This window comes from Ranitomeya imitator, chromosome 2 (genome assembly GCF_032444005.1).
Source record: "Ranitomeya imitator isolate aRanImi1 chromosome 2, aRanImi1.pri, whole genome shotgun sequence".
Classification (NCBI taxonomy): domain Eukaryota; kingdom Metazoa; phylum Chordata; class Amphibia; order Anura; family Dendrobatidae; genus Ranitomeya; species Ranitomeya imitator.
This window is the reverse complement of record NC_091283.1, coordinates 148129927-148154770: the sequence shown is the minus strand read 5'-3', so window position 1 is coordinate 148154770 and position 24844 is coordinate 148129927. Positions and strand designations below refer to the sequence as shown.

The 24844-nt window shown below is 50.3% G+C and overlaps 1 protein-coding gene across 2 annotated transcripts; it reads right to left on the bottom strand.

Moving 5' to 3' along the window:
* Positions 1-438: 438 nt before the first annotated feature.
* On the bottom strand, positions 439-24844 carry RAB14 (RAB14, member RAS oncogene family). Of its 2 annotated transcripts, XM_069747423.1 has the most exons (9): positions 24522-24844; positions 4111-4165; positions 3530-3588; positions 3340-3393; positions 3033-3210; positions 2741-2807; positions 2571-2658; positions 2460-2490; positions 439-1843 (listed from the first exon to the last, which is right to left on the bottom strand). In XM_069747423.1, exons 3-9 carry the CDS (start codon positions 3579-3581, stop codon positions 1666-1668), a joined length of 648 nt encoding a protein of 215 aa, XP_069603524.1. In that variant the 5' UTR covers positions 3582-3588; positions 4111-4165; positions 24522-24844; the 3' UTR covers positions 439-1665. The 2 variants fall into 2 exon arrangements, with proteins under 2 accessions (XP_069603524.1, XP_069603525.1); XM_069747424.1 differs by lacking the exon at positions 4111-4165 and having other exon boundaries at positions 24522-24694.

The window sequence follows — 24844 nt, the reverse complement described above, 5'->3', positions numbered from 1 at the left end:
AGGAGGCCTCCAGCACTTACCTGGAGAAGCTGCCGGGTGGCAGATAAGGCAGCTTACCCTGCATCTCTATGGATAGTAAATGGTGCAGGGTCTTGAATGAGGAGTTGCTCAGCTTTTGTACAACTCCCATCATATCAGGAGAGTATTTGGGAACAACAGCTGAGAACTGCTTGGACATCACTCAGTTCTCATTAACCCCATCTTGGAACAACCCCTCCCAGTTTCCACCTCAGGTTGGTTGCAGGATTTCCTTGGTTGGAGGTGAAGCAATTAGTCAATGCTTTGGCTATGAAGAAAGTCCATAACCAAGACTGGGAGGAGTGGAGAAATCATTCATACACCACACCTATCTCTCCCCCCCCCCCCCCCCCCCGAGTGCTACAGGAAGGACTGAGCAACCCACCCCAATGTGAGTGGAAAGGATGGACAGACGCCATATAGATTATCTAGATCCAGGAACTTTATTTACAAATATTTAGATTAATAGCATTTTGTTACATCGAGGGAAAGTAGAGAATCCATCAGCCCCATCCACAGGCGGCCGGCGGACACGGAAGAGCGCAGGGGAGAGCTGTGGTCATTATCACTGGGTGGATTGTGGTCCCTGCACAAGACACGTTCTGCTTAGTGGATGGATGCAAAATGCATTAAAACCTCCCTCCCAAAAAAAGCCCATATTAATCATTAAAAAAGAGAGGCATTATATATCTTTGTAGAGGGGCCACACCACACAGCCCACCTGTCCTGTTCCAGTTTTGGCCTTGTGTGTAGAGTCTACAGCGTGTGGAACACTGTGCAATGCTCAGATTTAGCAGTGTCGATTCAGCGCCTCAGACCCAAACACTGGAATAAATTAACCAGCTAATACCCAAACTGCAGAAACCATCGACTGTAGTGTTAAACGCACAAAAAGTCCATTTACAAAGCGGAATGAGATTCTGCAGACAAACAGCAAGGGTTAAAAAAGAAAACACCAAGTGCAACAAGGAAAGGCAGAGCAGTAATGGAGGCTGGACCATTGTCATCACCTCGCTGATCGGCCCACTAGGGGATAGCTGGTAAAAAGCAGCTCAAAAGCCACAGTGCAAAGAAAAAAAACTGCAGATCCAGCGCTTGCAACATCCTGACCAGGAGGGGCAGGTGGCAGCAGATCTGGCCATTCTGCAGGATTTTTACACATCGGGGGTGAAGAGAAAATCAGCACAAAACAATAGTAAAAAAAAAAAAATTAAGACAAAAGTAAAAGTATTCACCCCCTGTGTACAAGAGGAGACGACAGACGGCCGGCCCTACTTATGAACCGCGGTATTCACAGCAATGAAGCGCTCAGCTACAGGAGGACAGAACAGGACAAGTCACAGGAAGATGAAAGCAAAGTCCAGCCTCGGCTTCTCTACAAACGGTACAGACGAGGGGGGAGGCTACACGGGAGACCATGCAGGAAATGGTGGAGTTTCTGGGTGTTTATTACGCGGCTTCGCCTTTGAGAACCTGATTACATCTAGTTACTTAGCAGTTTAGTATCGTGTTACTGTCAGCGCAGTAGAGTCCCCCCCACCTTTAATTTTAACCAGTAGGATGTACAGAAGAGAATGGGGCAGCAAAAAGTACTGCTCGAGACAGACAGGAGGAAAGGTCAGACACACGGCCCCCACTGACAGGTCACTAGCAGCCACAGCCTTCTCTCTGAGGTTGGGGTTCACTGGTTAGCCGGCCTCCTTGGGGTGCTGATGGCTTGTGCTGTACCCCAGACTCGGCAGCATTCAGATCTAGGCTTCCGTCCTGGATATTTTGGTAGATTTTCTTGGCCGCCTCCAGGAACGCATCTTCTACGTTCTCGCCTCTGTGGTGGAAAACAGGTATGTTAGCAATAGGGTGCAAAAGAGCCCAAAGTAAGATCATGTTACCAGATCCAAGGCAGAGCCAAAGTCATTAGTCACCTCCAAATGTTAAGGGGTAGTGATGAGCAAACGTGCTCGGATAATGTGTTAATATCAGAGCATCTGCGAGTGCTCTTATATATTTGCGTCCGTAAGAGCCGCAAATCATGCAGCCACAGACAGCCTGAACATGTGGGGATTCTCTGAAAAACAGGCAATCCCCACATGTGTTCAGGCCAGGGCCGCCCTGACTGGAGTATGGGGCCTGGTCAGCAGATGGGGCCCGCATCAGGCCCATCTTTTCATGCATGTGTTGTGACCTGCACGCAGCCACAACACAGGCAGCTGCAGCGCCGAACAGCTGATTATCAGGAACGCTCCAGGTTACCGCTGCTGCTTCTTCGGTAAGCTCTATAGCTGGCCGAATAAGGAGGGATCCGATGATATTCGCTCATCTCTAGTAAAAACCACAGCAGGCACCAAAAGTTTTAACCAGAGGATCAACTGCAAATCATCTATACAAGACAGACTACTCCTCCCATTATCCTCACACATTGCTCACATCACACAGTCACTTACGTTTTTGCACTCGCCTCCAAGAACAGGAGACCTAAAAAAAATAAGAGGTGAGGTTAGTGGGTGATGATGGCAGGGACAACAGGGGCAATCCGCCTGCGATGCGCTAAGTACCATTCTCCTCAGCAAACTGCTTGGCTTCCTCATACGTGACGTCACGCTGCGCTTCCAGGTCTGCTTTATTGCCTATAAGAATGATGACCTGTGAGGGAAGAGAAGCCGCATTACTGAGCCGTACTCAGCCGTCAATGGCAGGAGGTCCACTCCCCGGCAGTGGCACTTACAGTGTTGGGGTTGGTGAGGTTCCGGGCGTCAGTCAGCCAGCTGCTTAGATGATTATATGTGCTTCTCCTGTAAAGAGGTCACACACATAAGGCAGACACAGCTTCCCAGTCACTGACAACAAGCAGAGATCCTGACAGTGAGGAGAAGCAGCAAAGAGCTGAATCCTTCTCATTCTACACTGAAAAAGCTTCATGGTCTGCCCTCACCACGAGCAGAGGACCTCAGCTGAGCCGCCAAAGCTTATGAAAACTGTCGGGTCCAGACTCCAGGCCCCCATACACTGTCACTTACCTAGTAATGTCATACACCATCAATGCGCCAGCTGCTCCCCGGTAATAGCTGCGGGTGACGGCCCGGAACCGCTCTTGACCCGCCGTGTCCCAGATCTGCAGCTTTATCTTCTGTCCACTGACTTCAATTATCCGGGTACCAAACTCAACCCCGATAGTGTGAGGACAGTCTGCCATGACTGGTGGGAGGGGAGAGTCATGTGGTCACAGGAGAGCAAATACACATAACACATTACCACATGCCCCTCACCCCCCCCACAAATAAATATCATATATAATCTACACGCCCCTCCCCCGCTATACATTACATTTTTTCTCTGTGAATTGGTGCAGCAGGCAGGATTTTCCAACTCCCATGTCACCTGCAAGAGAAGAAGTAAACCGTGTGTGACAGCCGTGACTGCCGGTGCACCCTCCAGGGACAAAAGCATAATGCATTTCCCCTTTCAGTTGGCAGGTCCAGGTTCGGCACCCTTCCTGCGGCCGGGAGCCACTTACCGATTATGATATACTTGAAGATATAGGAGTAGTTGTACGGTGCAGTGGCCATGATGGTGCTAGACGGAAACAAAGAAGTGAGAATCAGCATAGACCGGACCCCTCCATCACGGAGCAGAAATCTTTTAGGTGTCACGTGGGGAGGCTCTGTGCGGCTATCCACATGGTGGCAGTACAAGAATTTGTGGGTGGACGGGGGACAACACAAACTCTCCTACTCGAAGTCACATGATGTGAAGTTCATGCACTCTGCCAGCTGATGTTACTATGGTAACCACAGAGCAAGCACAATACCTGTGTGACAGAGGCAGCAATCGGGTGGAATATCTTTTTGTCTATCCAGTGCACCAACACCATTACTGCGTGCACGGCCCCTACAGATGATCAGCTGCAATGACGAGTGCTGAACCCCACCGATCAGATACTGTTAACCTGCAGATCCCCCTCCAAGAAAATTCCTCTACCATCTCAGGAGTGTGAGTGTGTGTGTGTGTGTGTGTGTGTGTGTGTGTGGTAGGGGGGGGGGGGGGGGGTGTTAGTTAATAAAACTGCCTTTAATGGAAATGTAACCAAAGATGTACCTGATCAGTGGCGGGGGAAAACAGGAACCACCAAATCTCAGCCGAAATCAGAGCCCTGCCGGAGAGAAGACAGGCATCAGTAGACTGGGAGGGGGGCTCAGGACCCACAACACAACCCATCACCACTCAAGCTGGAGAGGTCATACTCTCCTACAGATGAATCCCCCTGCCAGCATTTTTCAGGGGTTTTATCCTCCATACTACTGTGATACGTTCAGAGGCAGGTGGTCTAATTTTCTTACAGCAGCAAGTACATGCCCGCCATGCGGGGATCGCAAATCAGGATTCAGAACAAACATCATATAAACTGGGAGCCAATGTCAGGGGTCACTACAGACCTCTCAAATCACCAATATGTGACAGCGTAAACTAGACTACCCCACCTGGGACAGGAAAGTACAGGAGCCTGTCCCTTTAAGAGAGCACTCTGTACACTGGAGTTGAGCGAATATGCTCGGGTTCCCTCTTATTCGGCAAGCTATAGGGCTTGCCCAATAAGCTGCAGAGGGAACCCGGCTTCCTGCCGCAGCTGATGTGTCGCGCCTGTGTTAGCCACAACACATGGAGAGCCTGTTTGTTGGACTCTCCCTGAATGTGTCGTGACTGATAGCGACGACACATGCAGTTGCAGCGCTGATCAGCCGGTGTGAGACAGTTTCTTTGTTGCGCTTGATGGTTTTTGCCACTGCACTCGGGGACACTTTCAAAGCTTGCCCAATTTTTCGGACTGACTAACCACTCGTTTTTCTTTACTTAGAATTTGTATTATGGCAAGAAAAAAGCAGCTAACAGTCTATTCAGTAGGACTATCAGCTGTGTATCCACCAGACTTCTGCACAACACAACTGATGGTCCCAACCCCATTTATAAGGCAAGAAATCCCTCTTATTAAACCTGACAGGGCACACCTGTGAAGTGAAAACCATTCCCGGTGACTACCTCTTGAAGTTCATCAAGAGAATGCCAAGAAAAGTGCAAAGCAGTCATCAAAGCAAAAGGTGGCTACTTTGAAGAACCTAGACTATAAGACATAATTTCAGTTCACTTTTTTTGTTAAGTACCGTATATTAATTCCAGTTTTGATGCCTTCAGTGTGAATGTACAATTTTCATAGTCATGAAAATACAGAAAAATCTTTAAATGAGAAGGTGTCTCCAAACTTTTGGTCTGTACTGAATACACACATATTGTAAACAGCTAGGCAATGTCCTCCTAGACCTGGATTAGGGCATTGGCGGCTCCAGGACAATGTGACACTATATAGTGGTGTTTGATGCTCCGATAATATCCCCATTCTGGATCCAGACATTGCAGCTCCTGGACAGTCTGTGGCACTACATGGTGTAGGGTGCTCCAATACATTATGTCTGTGGCACTACATGGTGTAGGGTGCTCCAATACATTATGCCTGTGGCACTACATGGCGTAGGGTGCTCCAATACAATATGTCTGTGGCACTACGTGACGGTGTCTGATACTCCTATAATATACCAGACCTAGATCCAGGCACCGGCAGATTCCACGCAGACTGTGGCACTACATGACTGTGTCAGATGCCCCAATACATAATGTCCCAGAAGTTCTCTCGGATTCAGGTCTAGGGAACTGACATCAATAACTGCAATTCAGTAACTTACAACACACAATAGAGTGGCGCTGTCCTGCCGGAGAAGGGGCCCTGGACTACTGCATCATTCGTAAGGTCTGAGGATAGTATTAACAGTCGTCTGGGGTCCACTGGTGTCAAGGGGATGTCTGTGTGACCCTCCATGTTCTGGAGACTGCTGGGAGACTATGGAAATCTTGTGATGGCATGTATGTCTGTGGCACATGGAGGAGCCATGACCATAGGCGGTGCAGCGTTCTGTCAGTGTCGATATGGACACCGGAGAAGAATCATGGATGGCTTGTGGACACTACTCCCTTTTCGTGGTGTCCTGTGGGTCTCCCAAGAGGTCCAGCTGACAGGGACAAACCATTGCTTCCAGCCCGGAAAGTCACATGGGTTATACTAGCATATGTAATGCGCTCCAGGTATTTGCGAAAAATAAATAAAAAGAATTATAATATATTATAAAACAGAGATACAGTAGCATGTGAAAGTTTGGGCACCGCCGTTCAAAATATTTTTGTAATTTTTAAAATGCAAAAGATAAAAATATATATATACTAGATGGTGGCCCGATTCTAACGCATCGGGTATTCTAGAATATGTATGTACGTATATAGCAGCCACATAGTATATAGTATGCAAATAGTACGTGGCCTATGCTATATAGTATGTGGCTGCTATATACATATATTGTAGAATACCCGATGCGTTGTATATAACGCAGCCCACGCAGTATCTAACAGGCCACGTAGTATACAGCAGCCATGTAGTATAAAGTACGGCCCACGTAGTATATAGCAACCATGTAGTATATAGTACTGCCCACGTAGTATATAGCAACCATGTAGTATATAGTACTGCCCACGTAGTATATAGCAGCCATGTAGCCAACGCAGCCCACGCAGTATTTAGCAGTGTGGGCACATATCCCTGTTAAAAAAAAAAAAAATTAAAATAAAATAGTTACATACTCACCCCCTGGGATCCAACGGTGCTGTGGCGATGGGCTCACGGCGGCCGCCATCTTCCGTTCCCAGGATGCATTGCGAAATTACCCAGAAGACTTAACGGTCTCGCTAAGTCTTCTGGGTAATTTCACAATGCATCTCTGGGACCGGAAGCTGGCGGAAGGCGCGAGCGCATCCTCGGACAACGGATGGTGAGTATAGCAGGTTTTTTTTTTATTATTTTTAACATTAGATTTTTTTTTACTATTGACACTGCATAGGCAGCATCAATAGTAAAACGTTGGGGACACACAGGGTTAACAGCAGCGGTAACAGAGTGCGTAACCCGCGGCATAACGCGGTCCGTCAATGCTGGCAGTAGCCCTGTGTGAGCGGTGACCGGAGGGGAGTATGGAGCGGGCACTGACTGCGGGGAGTAGGGAGGGACTAGTTGGACTGTGCCCGTCGCTGATTGGTCGCGGTAGCCATGACAGGCAGCTGGCGAGACCAATCAGCGACTTGAATTCCATGACGGACAGAGGCCGCGACCAATGAATATCCGTAAGGACAGACAGACGGAAGTGACCCTTAGACAACTATATAGTAGATTGCCTAAAATACAAAGGAAATGTGTCATCTTTAAAGGGAATCTGACGCTTAGCGACGTCCGCGTACCGACTCAAGTGTGAAAGAAGCCTAAGCAGACCAGACGCTGTGCTAATTGCACAGGGCACTGGGGGAGACACTGCACAATCAAAACATCACAGGGGCCATCCCCTGAAATCAGCGTCTATGATAACGCTTTGTTTCAGGTGGCAGACAAAGCAAGGGGAGCCCCCCCCACTACGATAACTCATTTCAGGGTAAAAAGTGGAGTGACAGCCGCTTCAGCTAGCAGATGACATTTTATTTGAGTATCCCATCATGCACTGGGATTCTTAAACGAATCGTCTTAGGAAGTGAGTAAAAAAGGCAGAACTCCGTTACAGTACAGATTGAATGGTAGGGAAATTATTAGTTTTTAAAGATTAATTGAAATTTACTTTTGGATTTCAGACTAACCTTTTACGGACCATCAGCTGGTCACAAAAATGTTCAGTCTTCTGTACTTCTAGACAGTGTCAAAAGTATTTTTTTTTTTCTTGGAGATCCATTACTGGAGGACATTTTTTGAAAAATATTTGCTGCTCAAAAAATAAAGGGAACGCTAAAATCCCACATTCTAGATATCATTGAATGAAATATTCCAGTTGAAATCTTTATTCATTACATAGTGGAATGTGTTGAGAACAATAAAACAAAAATGATCAATGTAAATCAAAATTAATATCCCATGGAGGTCTGTATGACCTCCCTACAAAGCCTGGGCATGCTCCTGATGAGGTGGCCACAGCTCGCATTGATGTGCCATCCTGGATGAGCTGCACTACCTCAGCTACTTGTGTTGGTTATAGAGTCCGTCTCATGCTACCACGAGTGTGAAAGCACAACCAACATCCAAAAGTGACCAAAACATCAGCCAGGAAGCATTGGTACCAAGATGTAGGCTGTGGTCTCCACCTGCAGAACCACTCCTTTAATTGAGTGTATCTTGATAATTGCCAATAATTTCCATCTGTTGCCTATTCCGTTGCTTCCTAAGTGGACAAGTTTGATTTGACAGACGCTTGATTTACTTAATAATCTTTATTTTTATATAGCGCTAACATATTCCGCAGCGCTTTACAGTTTTGCACACATTATCATCACTGTCCCCGATGGGGCTCGCAATCTAAATTCCCTATCAGTATGTCTTTGGAATGTGGGAGGAAACCGGAGTACCCGGTGTGATGTAGAGGATATATATGAGGATATATATATGGATATATATATATATATATATATATATATATATATATATATATATATATATATATATATATATTATATTCTCTACATCACAGAGGATATATATATATATATATATATATATATATATATATATATATATAATATATATTCTCTACATCACACACACACACCCCTCCAAAAGATGAAGGGAAGACTTATACAGCAGAATATAACTCCAAATTATGGGCAGCACGGTGGCGTAGTGGTTAGCACTGCAGCCTTGCAGCGCTGGCGTCCTGGGTTCTAATCCCACTCAGGACAACATCTGCAAAGAGTTTGTATGTTCTCTCCGTGTTTGCGTGGGTTTCCTCCGGGTATATTTATTAAGTCCTTTTTCAAACAAAGGCTGCGGTCACTTCAAAAATCAATAAATAACATTCAATTATGGAATACCACAAAAGAAAAAGAAGTGGAGAGAGAGGAAAAAAAATGTTTAAAAAGGTAATAAATTTATTGAAAACAATGTGTTAAAAATTAATACAGAAAGAGTGCATTAACATGGGGAAAAAAGAAGGGAAGGGGGTTTAAACCACCAGACTGGAGAAAACGGATCTGCACTATACCGTGAGGGTTAATGCTAAAAAAATAAACCCAATTTGAATATGATGGAAGTTATGGTACAACAAAGAAAAAAGGAGCGATCTAGGTACACAGAGCAAAAGTGTATTAATATCCAGAGGGCAAAACAAAATCCCCAGATGCAAAAGAAATATCCTATTAATGGGTTAATATCCAGGCACAGGGTAAGTACATGTATATCCAGAAATGCAAGAAAGGGGAAATCTGCTAATGAACTGGAGAGTACTCACACAGAAAAGTGCCAGAATGGAAAGACTGCCAAAAGAAAAAAGATTTTATGCAAGGGAATAAGTTACCTGTGGTGCAGAGCGAGTGCGGTGGTACCTAGCGCTGGTGGTAAAGTGCAAATGCGGTTCCCCGGCGCCCGACAAGCGCTGTTTCGCCGTAGCTTCTTCAATAGGGGCAAGGTCCTATTGTACAATGTAAACCTATGGGAAACGAAATCCGCAGTGCACATGCTGCGGAAAAAAACGCACGGAAATGCAGCGTTTTATTTTCCGCAGCATGTCAATTCTTTCCGCAGCGTTTTTACACCTGCTCCAATAGAAAACTGCAGATGTAAAACCGCAGCGGATTCCGCAATAGAAAACGCGATAAATCCGCAGGAAAAACCGCAGCGGTTTTGCACTGCGGATTTATGAAATCGGCTGCGGAAAAATCCACAGAGGAGCTTTCTACGTGTGCACATATCCTAAAAATCCAAAAACAAAAAACAACTTTGGGATTGCAGTGTTTTTCTTTTTTTGCAATTTCACCACACTTGAATTTTTTCCCATTTTCCAGTACACAATATGTTAAAACCAATGGTGTTGTTCAAGAATACAACTCATCCCGCAAAAAACAAGTCCCCACATGGCCATTTTGATGAAAAAATAAAAAAAGTTATGGCTATGGGGAGTAAAAAAGCAAAAGGGGAGCAAAAAACGAAAACGCAAAGCCAAGAATACTTCTGGTCGTTAACAGAAGATAAAAGATTAAACAACCACAAGACGGATTTCATTACCCAAGGTATCATCTTGGGCTACTTTCACACTAGCGTCGGAATCTCCCCGTCGCAATGCGTCGGGGAGAGATTCCGACGCTAGCGTTTAACGCATTGCACAACGGAGGCAGCAAATGCATTTCTCCGGCGCATCCGCTGCCCCATTGTAAGGTGCGGGGAGGTGGGGGCGGAGCTCCGGCCACGCATGCGCGGTCGGAAAAAGTGGTCCGTCAGTTGCAAAAAACGTTACATGTAGCGTTTTTTGCTCCCGACGGTCCGCAGAAGCACGACGCATCCGTCGCACGACGGATGCGACGCGTGGCAATGCGTCGTCAATACAAGTCTATGGGGAAAAAACGCATCCTGCAAGCACTTTTGCAGGATGCGTTTTTTCTGCAAAACGACGCATTGTGGCGGATTGCAGTTAACGCTAGTGTGAAAGTAGCCTTAATCAGTACAACGACGCCAACCTGACAGGTTCCCTTTAAGCTTGTGTGTAAAAATGTTGAGGAAAAAAATGTGGAAAAGTTCACAGGGTATGAATACCTTTTCAAGGCATATATACTTCATCACACACTAACGTTACAGAATACAGTTAAGTCCAGGAATATTTGGACAGTGACAAGATTTGCCATTTTCACCGTTTACCAAAACATTCAAGATACAGTTATATAATCAATATGAGTTTAGAGTGCAGACTCAGCTTTAGGTCGGCATCACACTGACGTATTGCATCTGATGCGAGATCATCGGATGTTTTATGCTAATGACACTCGGCTCCTGCTCGCAGCAGAGCAGGAGCCGAGCGCCATGCGTCTGTGCTCAGATTCTCTCGCACAGGGAGGATCGGAGCACAGCTGCGGAGGAGGCGTAGAAATTAATTTCTCCATCTCCTCCATTGCTGGGGATAACGCACATCATTCGGATGATATCCGAGTGGTGTGCGCTGTCTCACTCGCACCCATAGGCTTATATGGGTACGAGTGAGCAGAGAGTTTTCCTCGAGGAAAACGGAGCCGACGAAAACGGACGACAAAAAGTCGGCTGCTGGGAGCTGCCCCATACCTTAACATTGGTCCGAGTGCAATGCGATTTTTTATTGCATTGCACTCGGCCATTTAAAACACTAGTGTGACGCTGGCCTTAGTTTGAGAGTATTCACAACCTAATTGGAGTAAGGGTTTTTGAATTACAGCTCTTTAATATGTAGCTGCCTCTTTTTTAAAAAGGGACCAAAAGTAAGTGAACAATTATCTCAAAAGCTCTTTAATGGTTGCATGGGCTTTTCCTTCTTTAATCCATCATCGATTAAGTTAAAAGGTCTGGAGCAAATTCCAGGTGTGGCCATTGCATTTTGTTGTGAACCTACAACACTTGGTCAAACAAGCTCTCAATGAAAGAGAAACAGACCATCATTATGTTGAAAATAAAAATCTAGCAGAAAGACAGCAGAAATGTTAGGAGTGACCAAATCAATAGTTTGGTACATTATGCAAAAATAAAGGGCACTCGTAAGCTTGGAAATTCAAAAAGGCCTGGATGTCTACAGAAGACAACAGGGGCAGATGATCCCAGAATCCTTTCCATGGTGAAGAAAAACCCCTTAACAACATCCATCCAAGTGAAGAACACTCTCTAGGAAGTTGGTGTTTCAGTATCCAAGTCCACCATAAAGATAAGACTTCATGAGAGCAAATACAGAGGGTTCAGCACAAGGAGCTAACCATTAATAAATAAGACACATGTAAAAAATAGAAAGGCCACATCAGACTTTGCAAAAAAAAAAAAAAAAAAGAAACCACCATCTAAAGAAGCCGCCAGTTCTGGAAAAGCATTCTTTGGGCAGATGAAATCAAGATCAACCTGTACCAGAATGACGGGAAGAAATATGGAAAAGGCTAGGAATAGCTCATGATTAGTGATGAGCAAACGTGCTCTGATAACATGTTATCCGAGCATGCTCGGCTGTTAGCCACAAAACATGCAGCAGCAGGGACTAGAAGATATTAATTGAGCAGGACCAAGATACTCTGATAACACGTTATACTAGCATGTGCGCGCAGAACTACTCATGATCCAAAGCACAGCACACCCTCTGTAACACATGGTGGAGGCAGTGTGGTGACATGGGCATGTATGGCTTCCAATGGCGCTGGGTCACTAGTGATTATTGATGATGTGACTGAAGACAGAATCAGCCGGATGAGTTCTGTAGTGCACAGAGCGATACTTAATGCTCAGATTCAAACACATGCAGCAAGGTTGATTGGACGACGCTTCACAGTACAGAGGGCAATGACCCAAACATCCAGCAAAAGCAACACAGGGGTTAAAGGCAAAGGAGAGGAACATTCTGCAATGGCCGAGTCATCCACCAGATCGTAATCCCATCCAGCAGCATTTCACACGCTCAAAAGAAATCGGTCACCAGTTTTTTCCCCATATAACTTACGGCCACCACTTTTCAACAGCATTCTAAAATGAAAATATATATATTTTTATTTTTTTTTTCTTCAATTTGCCACGCAAGGCAAAAGCGTTTGTTATACTCACCTATGGGGCGATCCGGTCTAATGGGCGTTGCTGGTCTTCAACCTGCGGCGTGCACCCCCTTCTCTTCTTGCGATACAGTCCTCTTCGTGTGAGTAACGTGACCTACGTCATACACAGTGTGCCCCTTCGCCCTTCTGTGCAGGCGCACTTCTCTCTGCTCTCGGCAAAGTACTGTAATGAGCCGGCCCTCTTTGGCCTTTCACTGCGCATGCGTAGAACAGTACCTTGCTTCACAAAAGAGGAAACACAGCATTTAGCCGTCATTGCCTGCAAAGGATTCTCTGCAAAGTATTAAACATGAACATTTTATTTATGGTAGAGTTGGTGTCCAATTACTTTTGAGCCCCTGAAATGAGGAGGCTTTGTAGAAAAAAAAAGTTGCAATTCCTAAACGTTTCACAGGATATTTTTGTTCAATCCTTTTAAGAAGACCTGAAAGTCTCCACTTCAATCGTCTCTCAGTTGTTTTATTTTAAAACCAAAATATTGGCCTGCAGCGCTGAAATCTGATCTGGAGATTCATTTACTGGCTAAATATTTCTGGACCTAACTGTATACACAGAGTTCAGCGTAAATGAGTACCGTATTTTCTGGCGTATAAGACGACTGGGCGTATAAGACGACCCCCAACTTTCCCATATAAAATATGGAATTTGGAATATGCCCGCCGTATAAGACGGGGGTCATCTTATACGCCCAGTCATCTTATACGGCGTGTGGTTCCCAGGGTCTGGAGGAGAGGAGACTCCTTCAGGCCCTGGGATCCATATTCATGTAAAAAATAAAGAATAAAAATAAAATACATGGATATACTCACCCTCGGACGGCCCCTGGCTCACACACACATATCTACTATATAATTGTCTAAGGGTCACTTCCGTCTGTCTGTCTGTCACGGTTATTCATTCGCTGATTGGTCTTGGCAGCTGCCTGCCATGGCTGCCGCGACCAATCAGCGACGGGCACAGTCCGGAAGAAAATGGCCGCTCCTTACTCCCCGCAGTCAGTGCCTGTCGCCCGCATACTCCCCTCCGGTCACTGCTAACACAGGGTTAATGCCGGCGGTAACAGACCGAGTTATGCCGCTGGTAACGCACTCCGTTACCGCCGCTATTAACCCTGTGGGTCCCCAACTTTTTACTATTGATGCTGCGTATGCAGCATCAATAGTAAAACTATCTAATGTTAAAAATAATAAAAAAAAAAAAACCTTATTCTCACCTTCCGCCGTCGCCTCCTCTCCTCGGCACTGCAAGCGGCAGGTTCCGCTTCCATAGATGCTATGGGAGAAGGACCTTCCATGACATCATGGAAGGTCCTGCGCTCATACCAATCCTGAGACCGGACACAAGCGCCGGAACTACAACGGGCTCTTCAGATGGTATGTTTCTTTTTTATTTTTTAACCTGTAAGGCTACTTTCACACTAGCGTCGGATTCCGACGCTGGCGTTGTTAGCGCCGCACAACGGGTGCAGCGGATGCATTCTCCGGCGCATCCGCTGCCCCATTGTGAGGTGCAGGGAGGTGGGGGCGGAGTTCCGGCCGCGCATGCGCGGTCGGAAAAAGCGGTCCGTCTGGAGCCAAAAATTTTACATTTAAAGTTTTTTTGCTCCCGGCGGTCCGCCACAACCGTCGCACGACGGTTGCGACGTGTGTCAATACGTCGCAATGTGTCGGTAATGTTACTCTATGGGGCAAAAACGCATACTGCAAACAACTTTGCAGGATGCGTTTTTCCCCTAAACGACGCATTGCGACGTATTAAAACAAAAACGCCAGTGTGAAAGTACCCTTACATACGTGACTGGGCAATACACTGCGTGGCCGGGCAATATACTATGTGGCTGGGCAATATACTACGAGGACATGCATATTCTAGAATACCCGATGCGTTAGAATCGGGCCACCATGCCAGACAAAGTTATAATATACTGTGCAGAAATCTTAGTGGCGCAGATGTCACCAGATCTTTTCCTGCAGATTTCCCTGCCTACAACTGAGCAAAACACTGAAGAGAAAACGTCAGGACTGGGCCCACAAATATCCGATAGATAGTTCAGGGGTTTTATAGACTGATGAGATGACAGCGACTCTGGATGGGCCATGGCAGGATCAGTACCAGGTGCAGACAAAAGCACACTGCCCTTCTTATATTTGGGTCTGTTTACTTTCTGAACTGACCACACGGGGGACAATCAGTAATAACCTGTTCACCAGGAGCACAGGGGGCCAGATGACCCTGCGCAGCGCGTATATACAGTTAGGTCCAGGGCTGTGGAGTCGGAGTTAGTTTTGGTTGGAGTCGGAAGAAATGTACCGACTCCAGCTTTAAAAAAAATGTACTAATATTTCATAATTGAACTTTCATATGAATTTTATAAATGTTACTCAAATATATATGTTCTATCAAACTATGAACAACAGTGATAAGCAGTTCTGCTGGAGATAGAGACATTTCTAAAGGTAACTTCACACTGAGCAACTTTACAACGAGAACGACAACGATCCGTGACGTTGCAGCGTCCTGGATAGCGATCTCGTTGTGTTTGACACGCAGCAGCGATCAGGATCCTGCTGTGACATCGCTGGTCGTAGCTGAAAGTCCAGAACTTTATTTGGTCGTCAGGTCGGCGTGATTCGTCATGTTTGACAGCAAAAGCAACGATGCCTGCAATGTTTTTTCACGGAGCTAACAACCAGCGAGAACGATAAGTACGTCACTGGATCGCTCCTGCATCGTTCTGGAGTTGCTGTGTTTGACATCTGTACAGCGACCTAACAGCGACGCTCCAGCGATCTAGTTTAGGTCAGATCGTTGTTTATATCGCTGGAGCATCGCTAAATGTGACGGTACCTTTACTTCTTGTGTGACACTGTTCTCCACTGCCCTTATCTAATCTTATACTTGGTTAACCTCATGCTGCCCCAACCCCCTTACTTACAATGTATGAAACTGAAAGTGTGTTGCAAATTCTTAGTAGTAAAGCTCCTCTAGACTAGATGTTTGGTGTGCGTCTTCCAAGCATCTCACAGCTGCTACTCAGAAGAGGAAGACTGTAAAAGTATTATCCTTTCAACAAACTTTGCATCAGGTAACTGTGAGTACATGAGGAACAACAATATTACTGACCACTATATCAGTTGTACGACCTGGCAATAATTTTGTACAATTGTTTTTATGAAAAACAATTGTCATTTGGATTGTGAATGCAGAATTAAAAACCTGAGAATGTCAAAGAAGCGTCACATTAAATCAGCTGTATTTGAACATTTCACCATCACTCAAGATAGAAAACATTATGTCTGACAGTGTATAGATTTCTTCTTATTAACTGCATAACAGTGTTTATTGCATATTTACTTACAAGAGGTTAGAAAAGTTCATAAAAGTTATTTGCTATATTCTAATTGTATTCTAATAAATATAGTTTTTGCTCTAATTACTTATATGATGGTGAGAAACTGAATAAGCACGATGTTAATATTTGACAACAGTAAATATTTTGTTACAAATTGGCCATTTATGAAGGAGTCGGAACCTGATAAAATCCAGGAGTCGGAGTCGCAACTGTGGCTTACCGACTCCACAGCCCTGGTTAGTTCCAGAAATGTTTGGACAGTGACCGGATCTCCAAATTTTAGCTCTACAGGCCAATATTTTGGCTGTAAAACGAAACTACCGATATACAATTGAAGTGTAGACATGCAGATTTAATTAGAGGGGTTGAACAAAAATATCCTGTAAAACATTTTGGAATTGCAACCATTTTTCTACAAAGCCTCCTCATTTCAGGGGCTCAAAAGTACTTGGACAAAGTAACTTTACCATAAATTAAATGTTAATTTTTAATACTTTGCAGAGAATCCTTTTTAGGTTATGTCAGCCTGAAGTCAGGATGCCATGGACGTCACCAAACGCTGGGTTTTCTCCTCTGTGAAGATTTCTTAGGTCTTTACTGCAGCTGATTTCAGTTGTTGCTTGCTTGCGGGTATTTCTAACCATGTTTTGTACGCCTTCACACATAACGATATTGTTAACGATATCGTTGCTTTTTGTGACGTAGCAACGATATCGTTAATAAAATCGTTATGTGTGACAGCGACCAACGATCAGGCCCCTGCTGGGAGATCGTTGGTCGCTGAAGAAAGTCCAGAACTTTATTTCGTCGCTGGACTCCCTGCTGACATCGCTGGATCGGCGTGTGTGACACCGATCCAGCGATGTCTTCACTGGTAACCAGGGTAAACATCGGGCAACTAAGCGCAGGGCCGCGCTTAGTAACCCGATGTTTACCCTGGTTACCATCCTAAAAGTAAAAAAAACAAACAGTACATACTTACCTACCGCTGTCTGTCCCCGGCGCTGTGCTTCTCTGCACTCCTCCTGCACTGGCTGTGAGCGTCGGTCAGCCGGAAAGCAGAGCGGTGACGTCACTGCTCTGCTTTCCGGCCGCTGTGCTCACACAGACAGTACAGGAGGAGTGCAGAGCACAGCGCTGGAGGACAGACAGCGGTAGGTAAGTATGTACTGTTTGTTTTTTTTACTTTTAGGATGGTAACCAGGGTAAACATCGGGTTACTAAGCGCGGCCCTGCGCTTAGTTACCCGATGTTTACCCTGGTTACCGGCATCGTTGGTCGCTGGAGAGCGGTCTGTGTGACAGCTCTCCAGCGACGCTGCAGCGATCCGGATCGTTGTCGGTATCGCTGCAGCGTCGCTTAATGTGAAGGGGCCTTTAGGCTACTTTCACACTAGCGTTTTTTACAATCCATGATTTAGGGCAAAAAACGGATCCTGCAAATGTGCTCGCAGGATGCGTTTTTTTGCCCATAAACTTGTATTAGCATCGTGTTTTGGTGGACCGTCGCCACAAAAAAGTTCAATGTAACTTTTTTTGTCCGTCATTCTCGACCGCGCATGCGGCCGAAACTCCGCCTCCTCCTCCCCGGACTGCAGAATGGGCAGCGGATGCGTTGAAAAACTGCATCCGCTGCCCACGTCGTGCAAAAAATTCACAACGTCCATCGGTACGTCGGCCCGACGCATTGCGACGAACCCGTACCGACGGAAGTGTGAAAGAGGCCTTAAATGGAATCTGTCACCATAAAAACGCTATTAACCTAGTGATATTGGGTTAATCATAAGGGTAATACCATTATTAACCTGCCCAGCGCTCGTACTTATCTGAATGCTGCGGGGAGAAAATGAACCCACCCCAGCAGCGGTGCCAATGCGGGTTCAGTCAGAGCTCGGTATATAGTGAGTGGTGGCTGTAAATGTGCCCACCGCACTGACAGCAGCACAAAATTAGGGTCAGCTGTCAATCAGAGCCGGGGTACAGATACAGGCATTGCTCTGTATACTCAGAGCGGTGACCGAACCTGTGCTGGCAGCGCCTCCATCACTGAGTCACAAACGCTGCCAGGGGAAAAAGTTAATTTTCTCCCTGCAGCGTTGGGATAACTGTGGGTGCTGGGCGGGTTAACAACAATATTACCCTGCAGATTACCTCCATACCACAAGGTGAAAAGCCTTTTTTCTGGCGACCGGTTCCCTTTAAGCATGTGATATGCTGCTAGATGGGGTTGAGATCTGGTGAAGACTCGGCCATTGCAAAATATTACACTTTGCCTTAAACCTCCGTGTTGCTTTCGCAGTATATTTTGGATCCTTGTCCTTTGTACTGTGCAGCATCGCCCAATCAACTTTGCCGCATGTGGTTGAATCTGAGCATTAACTATTGCCCTGTACACTACAGAACTCATCCGGCTGATTCTGTCACATCATCAATAGACACTAGTGACCCAACGCCATTGGGAGCCATACATGCCCATGTCACCACACTGCCTCCACCATGTGTTACAGAGGGTGTGCTGTGCTTTGGATCATGAGCTGTTCCAAGCCTTCTCCATACTTCTTCCCATCATTCTGGTACAGGTTGATATTAGTCTCATCTGTTCACAATACTTTTCCAGAACTGAGCGGCTTCTTTAGATTTTTTTTTGGCAAAGTCTAATCTGGCCTTTTTATTTTTATGGCTGATTGGTTAGCTCCTTGTGGTGATCGCTCTGTATTTGCTCTCATGAAGTCATCTCTTTATGGTGGACTTCGATACTGAGACACCTACCGTATTTTTCGCTTTATAAGACGCTACGGATTATAAGACGCACCCCAAATTTGGAGGAGAAAAATAGGAAAAAAAACTAATAAAATGGTGGTGCTTCTTAAAATCCATGCATCTTATTGCTTACCGGGGGTGGTGGCTGTGGTGAAGTGGGGTCTCAGGGATGCTGCTGGAGGTAGGTGTTGCCGTCGCATTCTGTCCCATTCTGCCGCCATGCTGCGTCCCCGAAGCTTGCCATCGCATTCTGTCCCTTGCTGTCACCATGCTGCGTCCCCAATGTTTGCTGACGTGCTCTTTTACTGAGTGATGCTGCCGTGCTGTGTCCCGGATGCTTGACGCCATGTTCTGTCCCGTGCTGCATGGGGGAGTTCTGCAGTTCCATCCATGCTTTCCTGTGTGGTGGATTCCTTCCGGGAAAATGGCTGCCGGGAGGTGGCGCATGCGCTGACGGAGATCTCGGCAACAAGATCTCGGGAGATGAGATTTCAGCGCTGAGATCTCATCTCCCAAGACCTCCCAGCGGCCATTTTCCTGGAAAGAATCCACCGCACAGGAAAGCATGGATGGAACTGCAGAGCCCCCCCACGCAGCACGGGACAGAGAGCGGCAGCAAGCACCAGGGACACAGCATGGTGGCAGCGGCAGCACCAGGATGGTTTGGAGGCAAGCATCGGACACCCGCAGTGGCAGCACCGATAAGGTATATCCGCATTGTAAGACGCAGCCACCATTTTCCCCCCAAATTTGGGGGAAAAAAAGTGCATCTTACAAAGCGCAAAATACGGTACGTCAGAGTGTTCTTCACTTGGGTGGATGTTGTGAAGGGGTTTTTCTTCACCATGGAAAAGTTTCTGCGATCTTCCACCAATGTTGTCTTCTGTGGACGTCCAAGCCTTTTCGAGTTCCCAAGTTCACCAGTGTGCTTTTTTTTTTTTTTTGCAGAATGTACCAAACTGTTGATTTGGTCACTCCTAACATTTCTGCTATGTACCTGGATGTCTTTTTTTTCCAAGGTGATGATGGTCTGTTTCTCATTCATTGAGAGCTCCTTTGAACGAATGTTGTAGGTTCGCAGCAACAACATCCAAATGCCACACCTGGAATCAGCTCCAGACCTTTTACCTGCTTAATTGTTGGTGGATTAACAAGGGACTAGCTCATGCAGCCCATTAAAAGGAACCTGTTGTGTCCTTTTAAGCTATGAAACTGCCATCAATGTCCTGTTAGTGATGCATATTGCGTCACTAACATGTTTCTCTCAAGCAAAACGTCCATGTAATTATCAGAAAAATCACTTTTTATACTTTGACGATTGCCCCGCATACCTTCTGCTTCAGTCATAGGGGTGGGGATCTCTTGCTTTTCAGTTACGGTCAGGCAAATGCCTTTTTCAAATTCTCCACACCCATTACATTACAATATCTTCCCCTCACTGCTCCCTACGTCACCAAACCCTCCCGGGTGGGGGGGGGACTATTTTGCTATGAAATTGCCACCAATGTCTTGTTCAGAAGAGGGGGAAGAGACTCAGCCGTACACCAGGACGAGAGGGGGGGGGGGACCTCGGGGCCGGACACTGGAAGGAGGAGGGGGGTAGGAGGAGCTCAGGGCCAGACACCGGGCGGAAAGGGGAGGGGCGCAGGACTCGGGGCAGTACGCCGGAAGGAGGAGGGGGGTAGGAGGAGCTCAGGGGCCAGACACCGGGCGGAAAGGGGAGGGGCGCAGGACTCGGGGCAGTACGCCGGGAGGAGGGGAGGGGGTTACAGGACTCGGGGCAGTACGCCGGGAGGAGGGGAGGGGGTTACAGGACTCGGGGCAGTACGCCGGGAGGAGGGGAGGGGGTTACAGGACTCGGGGCAGTACGCCGGGAGGAGGGGAGGGGGTTACAGGACTCGGGGCAGTACGCCGGGAGGAGGGGAGGGGGTTACAGGACTCGGGGCAGTACGCCGGGAGGAGGGGAGGGGGTTACAGGACTCGGGGCAGTACGCCGGGAGGAGGGGAGGGGGTTACAGGACTCGGGGCAGTACGCCGGGAGGAGGGGAGGGGGTTACAGGACTCGGGGCAGTACGCCGGGAGGAGGGGAGGGGGTTACAGGACTCGGGGCAGTACGCCGGGAGGAGGGGAGGGGGTTACAGGACTCGGGGCAGTACGCCGGGAGGAGGGGAGGGGGTTACAGGACTCGGGGCAGTACGCCGGGAGGAGGGGAGGGGGTTACAGGACTCGGGGCAGTACGCCGGGAGGAGGGGAGGGGGTTACAGGACTCGGGGCAGTACGCCGGGAGGAGGGGAGGGGGTTACAGGACTCGGGGCAGTACGCCGGGAGGAGGGGAGGGGGTTACAGGACTCGGGGCAGTACGCCGGGAGGAGGGGAGGGGGTTACAGGACTCGGGGCAGTACGCCGGGAGGAGGGGAGGGGGTTACAGGACTCGGGGCAGTACGCCGGGAGGAGGGGAGGGGGTTACAGGACTCGGGGCAGTACGCCGGGAGGAGGGGAGGGGGTTACAGGACTCGGGGCAGTACGCCGGGAGGAGGGGAGGGGGTTACAGGACTCGGGGCAGTACGCCGGGAGGAGGGGAGGGGGTTACAGGACTCGGGGCAGTACGCCGGGAGGAGGGGAGGGGGTTACAGGACTCGGGGCAGTACGCCGGGAGGAGGGGAGGGGGTTACAGGACTCGGGGCAGTACGCCGGGAGGAGGGGAGGGGGTTACAGGACTCGGGGCAGTACGCCGGGAGGAGGGGAGGGGGTTACAGGACTCGGGGCAGTACGCCGGGAGGAGGGGAGGGGGTTACAGGACTCGGGGCAGTACGCCGGGAGGAGGGGAGGGGGTTACAGGACTCGGGGCAGTACGCCGGGAGGAGGGGAGGGGGTTACAGGACTCGGGGCAGTACGCCGGGAGGAGGGGAGGGGGTTACAGGACTCGGGGCAGTACGCCGGGAGGAGGGGAGGGGGTTACAGGACTCGGGGCAGTACGCCGGGAGGAGGGGAGGGGGTTACAGGACTCGGGGCAGTACGCCGGGAGGAGGGGAGGGGGTTACAGGACTCGGGGCAGTACGCCGGGAGGAGGGGAGGGGGTTACAGGACTCGGGGCAGTACGCCGGGAGGAGGGGAGGGGGTTACAGGACTCGGGGCAGTACGCCGGGAGGAGGGGAGGGGGTTACAGGACTCGGGGCAGTACGCCGGGAGGAGGGGAGGGGGTTACAGGACTCGGGGCAGTACGCCGGGAGGAGGGGAGGGGGTTACAGGACTCGGGGCAGTACGCCGGGAGGAGGGGAGGGGGTTACAGGACTCGGGGCAGTACGCCGGGAGGAGGGGAGGGGGTTACAGGACTCGGGGCAGTACGCCGGGAGGAGGGGAGGGGGTTACAGGACTCGGGGCAGTACGCCGGGAGGAGGGGAGGGGGTTACAGGACTCGGGGCAGTACGCCGGGAGGAGGGGAGGGGGTTACAGGACTCGGGGCAGTACGCCGGGAGGAGGGGAGGGGGTTACAGGACTCGGGGCAGTACGCCGGGAGGAGGGGAGGGGGTTACAGGACTCGGGGCAGTACGCCGGGAGGAGGGGAGGGGGTTACAGGACTCGGGGCAGTACGCCGGGAGGAGGGGAGGGGGTTACAGGACTCGGGGCAGTACGCCGGGAGGAGGGGAGGGGGTTACAGGACTCGGGGCAGTACGCCGGGAGGAGGGGAGGGGGTTACAGGACTCGGGGCAGTACGCCGGGAGGAGGGGAGGGGGTTACAGGACTCGGGGCAGTACGCCGGGAGGAGGGGAGGGGGTTACAGGACTCGGGGCAGTACGCCGGGAGGAGGGGAGGGGGTTACAGGACTCGGGGCAGTACGCCGGGAGGAGGGGAGGGGGTTACAGGACTCGGGGCAGTACGCCGGGAGGAGGGGAGGGGGTTACAGGACTCGGGGCAGTACGCCGGGAGGAGGGGAGGGGGTTACAGGACTCGGGGCAGTACGCCGGGAGGAGGGGAGGGGGTTACAGGACTCGGGGCAGTACGCCGGGAGGAGGGGAGGGGGTTACAGGACTCGGGGCAGTACGCCGGGAGGAGGGGAGGGGGTTACAGGACTCGGGGCAGTACGCCGGGAGGAGGGGAGGGGGTTACAGGACTCGGGGCAGTACGCCGGGAGGAGGGGAGGGGGTTACAGGACTCGGGGCAGTACGCCGGGAGGAGGGGAGGGGGTTACAGGACTCGGGGCAGTACGCCGGGAGGAGGGGAGGGGGTTACAGGACTCGGGGCAGTACGCCGGGAGGAGGGGAGGGGGTTACAGGACTCGGGGCAGTACGCCGGGAGGAGGGGAGGGGGTTACAGGACTCGGGGCAGTACGCCGGGAGGAGGGGAGGGGGTTACAGGACTCGGGGCAGTACGCCGGGAGGAGGGGAGGGGGTTACAGGACTCGGGGCAGTACGCCGGGAGGAGGGGAGGGGGTTACAGGACTCGGGGCAGTACGCCGGGAGGAGGGGAGGGGGTTACAGGACTCGGGGCAGTACGCCGGGAGGAGGGGAGGGGGTTACAGGACTCGGGGCAGTACGCCGGGAGGAGGGGAGGGGGTTACAGGACTCGGGGCAGTACGCCGGGAGGAGGGGAGGGGGTTACAGGACTCGGGGCAGTACGCCGGGAGGAGGGGAGGGGGTTACAGGACTCGGGGCAGTACGCCGGGAGGAGGTTACAGGACTCGGGGCAGTACGCCGGGAGGAGGTTACAGGACTCGGGGCAGTACGCCGGGAGGAGGGGAGGGGGTTACAGGACTCGGGGCAGTACGCCGGAAGGGGAGGGGGGACAGGGCTCGGGGCAGTAAGCCGGGAGGAAGGGGGGGGGATAGGACTCGTGGCAGTACGCCGGGAGGAAGGGGGGGGGATAGGACTCGTGGCAGTACGCCGGAAGGGGAGGGGGGACAGGGCTCGGGGCAGTAAGCCGGGAGGAAGGGGAGGGGGGACAGGGCTCGGGGCAGTAAGCCGGGAGGAAGGGGAGGGGATAGGACTCGTGGCAGTACGCCGGAAGGGGAGGGGGTTACAGGACTCGGGGCAGTACGCCCGGAGGAGGGGGGGGAGTGGACAGGACTCGGGGCAGTACGCCGGGAGGAGGTTACAGGACTCGGGGCAGTACGCCGGGAGGAGGGGAGGGGGTTACAGGACTCGGGGCAGTACGCCGGAAGGGGAGGGGGGACAGGGCTCGGGGCAGTAAGCCGGGAGGAAGGGGGGGGGATAGGACTCGTGGCAGTACGCCGGGAGGAAGGGGGGGGGATAGGACTCGTGGCAGTACGCCGGAAGGGGAGGGGGGACAGGGCTCGGGGCAGTAAGCCGGGAGGAAGGGGAGGGGGGACAGGGCTCGGGGCAGTAAGCCGGGAGGAAGGGGGGGGGATAGGACTCGTGGCAGTACGCCGGAAGGGGAGGGGGTTACAGGACTCGGGGCAGTACGCCCGGAGGAGGGGGGGGAGTGGACAGGACTCGGGGCAGTACGCCGGGAGGAGGTGGGGGGATGACAGGACAGGGAGGAAACAGGACTCAGGGCCGTACACTAGGAGGGGGGGGATGTGACTCGAGGCCGTACACAAGGAGGGAACTTGGGGTCGTACTATGGGAGGAGGGTGGGGGAGGGGAGGCCGTACGCCGGTTCCGGACACCGGGAGGAGCGGGGGCGCTGCACAGGTTCACCGGGTGTCATGTCTGCAGGGAGCTGTCAGCGGGATCCGGGGAGGTTTACATCCGGGGCGGCAGTCACATTACCGAATGTCTCTGCTCCGGTGTCCGCAGCTGTCGGTTCCTCCGTGTCCGGTGACTGGCAGGGGAGGTGAGGAGAAGGAGGAGGCCTCGGTGTCGCGCTGTCCTCCCGGTGTTTCTCTCTTCCTCAGTCTCCAAGATGGCTGCGGCGCTTGCACGGGGTTTCCCTGCGCGCACACAACGGGTCAGGGGTGGGCGGGGCCATCGTACACGCGCAGAACCACCGCAGCAATAGGCGAGGACGAGCGCGATCATGAGACCCGACCGGAAGATCACGTGCCCCGGAAGGTTAACTCCCTCCTAACCGCTCCCTTACTCGTTGTTTCTGT